We start from the raw sequence: 3366 nt of genomic DNA, 5'->3' as shown, positions 1-3366 counted from the left end.
TTTACTAAGGGAAGCCAAACAAGCCAATTCATTGAACAAATATCTCTCAAGTGCCTCTATATGCCACACCCTGGTAGATTAAGGGATGGAGGAGTGAATAGGGCAGATCCGTCATGGAGATTATGGTCTGGTGATAAAAATGAAAAGGAATAGCCTGACAAATACCATCAGTCTTACTCTCAGTCCTGAGAAGTGCTACAAAGGAAATGAACAGTGCAGTGACAGCGACAGGCAGCAGAGGGCGCTACGGGGCAGAGACCCTGCTTTAGAAAGAGGGACAAGTGGCTCCTTACAAGCAGTGACATTTAAGCGGAGGCCGTTAAGGAGTTAGGAGTGGGGTGCCTGGGTGGCTCGGTCAGTTAAGCGCCTGACTTCAGCTCACAAGTTCAAGCCCTGCATCGGGCTCTGTGGTGACAGCTCAAAGCCTAGAACCTGCTTCAGATTCCGCGTCTCCCTCTCTCTCTCCGTCCCTTCCCTGCTCACTCTCTGTCTCTCTCAAAAATAAATAAACATTAAAAAATTTTTTTTTAAAAGAAGGATCTGGGAGGTGGAGGGGCTACAGTATTCCAGGAGGAGTATTCTAGCACGTGTGAAGGCACTGCAGTCGACCCTGGTTGGGTAAATGAAAGAGGCTAGCGTGGAAAGAACAGGAACACAGAAGAGGGAGGGCTGACGATGAGGATGAAGAGGGAGGCGTCACATAAGACTTTGTGAGCCATAGTTTAGTCTGACGCAACGGGGAGCCAGGGGATGATCCCTGTTTTCTAAGATCCCTCTGACAGCTTTGGGGAGAAATGATCGTTGGGGGAGGCGCAGAACGGAGGAGGAAGCAGGGAGATCAGGCAGCAGGTCACTGCAGTGATTCTCATGAGAACTGTTGGTGCCTTGGACCTGGGTGGCAGCCAAGGAGGTGCCAAGAGGTGAGCAGATGCAAGGCACAGTTAGGAGAGGCGACCTTCAGGGCTTGCTGGTGGATGGGGTGCGAGCAGGGGAACGGCGGTAAAGGATGGAGAGTGTTGTTCCTTCTGTCTGGATGGAGCAAAGGAGTGAGTGGTGAGGAGTGCAAACCCAATGCCTGCTGACGCGGAAAGAATGCCGAGGGGAGATCAGCGGGGCGGACCCGTGGTGGCAGTGGCCTCCGGTGCTGGGAGCTGATGGAGGCGGGGACATCCTCAAGGTGGAGAAATAGCCTCCCGGGAGGAGCGTCATCCAGCTGCCCCAGACATCCAGGCTTTCTTGGCGTGACTCCTACGGGACGGTTACCCCCAGGCCCGTCCCTCGGGCGAGCTCAGGATCAGCGGGGCACAAGTTCTCAACTCACCTCTTGGCCCTGCCTTCCCCTTCATCCCGGGAAGTCCTGGGTCTCCAGGTGGCCCAGCCTTGCCTGGAATCCCCATGAAGCCAGGCTCACCTCTCATGCCTGGCAAAGTCCAGAGGAAAGCAAGTCAGGGCCTGGCACGGTGGTGCTGGTGGGGGGTGGAGGGGTTGAGACTAAGCAGATTTGAGGGTGAGAAGAGCATTTGTAGCTGGCCTCTCTTCACAGGGCTGCGAGAAGGAGCCACCTCTACGTGCGGAATGGGGAAGGGCCCAACGGCCAGCCGAGCAGCCATACCTTTCAGTCCTAGCTCTCCAGGAAGGCCAGAGGGCCCTGGAATTCCTTGGTCTCCCTTGGGCCCTTGAGGGCCAGGAATTCCAGGGAAGCCAGGGTCTCCAGGGTCACCTTGATTGGAGGATGGCCCAGGGGGCCCTGGGGGCCCTGGAGGGCCTGGGCGGCCTAGGGATAAAACCAGACAGGAATGAGGGCAGGTGAGAAGGTGTCCACCGCTGAAGGCCTAGGGGCTAATAGGAAGCCAAAGCCTGTCCCCAGGTCAGAGAACCTTCCCTTGCTGCATTTGGTGTCCCAGGGCCTGGACCTTCCCAAAGCCTTTCTGCAAAAGGCCGCCTGTTGCAGTCCCCCGTGGCCCTGTTGGGGGAGGGACGTGAGGCCACGCAGGCCCTTGCACATGCAGCAGTAGGAATGGGGCTGGACTGCGTCAGGGTCTCCCCGGACTCCGGACAGAAGGCAAAAGCCAAACCTCTTTTGGGTTTCCCGTCTTTACCTCGCTCTCCATCTAGGCCTGGTCGCCCGGGGTCGCCAGGCTGTCCTGCTATGACTGAAGGCAAGGAGAGGCCTGGGGCACCGGGGAGACCAGCAGGGCCTTGGAGGCCTGGGAAACCTGCAAAGAATAAATAGAAGGGGCTGCGTGGGCTTCATGTGGCCAGGCTTTCAGAGAAAATGGAAATTCAAGCAGAGAAAATGGAAGCGGCCAGGTAGAGGCCAGGCCGGCGAGCGCCAGCAGAGGGCGTTCTCCCTTCAGTCTCCCTTCGCAGCCGGCAGAGGAACACAGCCTCACACGAGGCGACACGCACGGTCTCAGCGACTCCTGGTTCCCGTGCCCCGCCCACAGCAGGCGCCGCAGTTCAAGGGGATGGAGTTTTGGAAAGTTCTAGCTCCCAGCGTCGCCGAAAATGGACATATTTGAGACAGATTTCCCTCAAATCGGGAAGAAAAGAAAGCATGACTGCAGCACCTGGAACGGAAGTCACACACTGTCATTATATTAGCCAGTTGTGTCTGATGGTGCCCAGAGATGGTTACAAAGTGAGGTGGGGCACTGGCTCCAGCCCGTCCTAACAGACCTGTTGGGTCAGAAAGGGAGATCGCAAGGGCACTGTGGGTCCCGGTGTCTTCTAGGGCTGATTTCTGGGTCTTCTAGGCAAACTTGTAAATGCTTTTACAGGTAATTCATTATACCAGCCGAGTGCTTGCTTAACTGTCAGTAGAACAAATTTCTCTACCCTAAATCCTTTCCCCCTTTTTGGTCAAAGAGTAAAGCCACTGATTAGAGTAGATACAAGAATATTTGTTTGCTCACGTATTAATACTGCATGGCGTGTTTTCTGTTTATGGAACGATTTCCACTATAACGTTCAAAACCAAAAACATGTCAACTGATTACAGAAGATTTATTTAATATTCACACATCAGATACACACATGGAATCTTTATGGGAAACACATTGAAGCCATAGATACAGATGTAGAAGTCCATGTTATACTTCTAGCATGATACTGATGTATTTATTATTTTGGTATCTTCTAGAAGAAATTCAAATGAAGAGAAATCACTCTGGTTGATAAAGTATTCTGGGGGTTGAGATGATTTTTTTTGTTTGTAACAATAAAATCCAAAAAGGTTAATGTTGCATTGTGTTTTTCTGACAAGGGAAGCCAAAAATATCAATGTCAAATTTCTCATGTTTAGATAAGGAAATAGCAAATCCATAAAAACATGTAAAGAAAGATGGTGGTTTGGTTACTTCAGGT

The 3366-nt window shown here is 52.6% G+C and overlaps 1 protein-coding gene across 1 annotated transcript in view; it reads right to left on the bottom strand.

The window, feature by feature from the left end:
- Positions 1-3366, bottom strand: part of COL4A6 (collagen type IV alpha 6 chain) — an 81105-nt gene that overhangs the window by 4576 nt on the left and 73163 nt on the right. The window contains exons 40-42 of the mRNA XM_077773621.1: positions 2100-2216; positions 1613-1774; positions 1322-1420 (exon numbers count right to left, since the gene is read on the bottom strand). Coding sequence (XP_077629747.1) covers positions 1322-1420; positions 1613-1774; positions 2100-2216 — 378 coding nt within the window. The remainder of the gene's footprint in view (positions 1-1321; positions 1421-1612; positions 1775-2099; positions 2217-3366) is intronic.

Source organism: Crocuta crocuta, unplaced genomic scaffold (assembly GCF_008692635.1).
Source record: "Crocuta crocuta isolate KB4526 unplaced genomic scaffold, BGI_CrCroc_1.0 scaffold737, whole genome shotgun sequence".
Lineage (NCBI taxonomy): Eukaryota > Metazoa > Chordata > Mammalia > Carnivora > Hyaenidae > Crocuta > Crocuta crocuta.
Note: the sequence above shows the minus strand (reverse complement) of the source record. Positions and strands in the feature narration are given on the sequence as shown.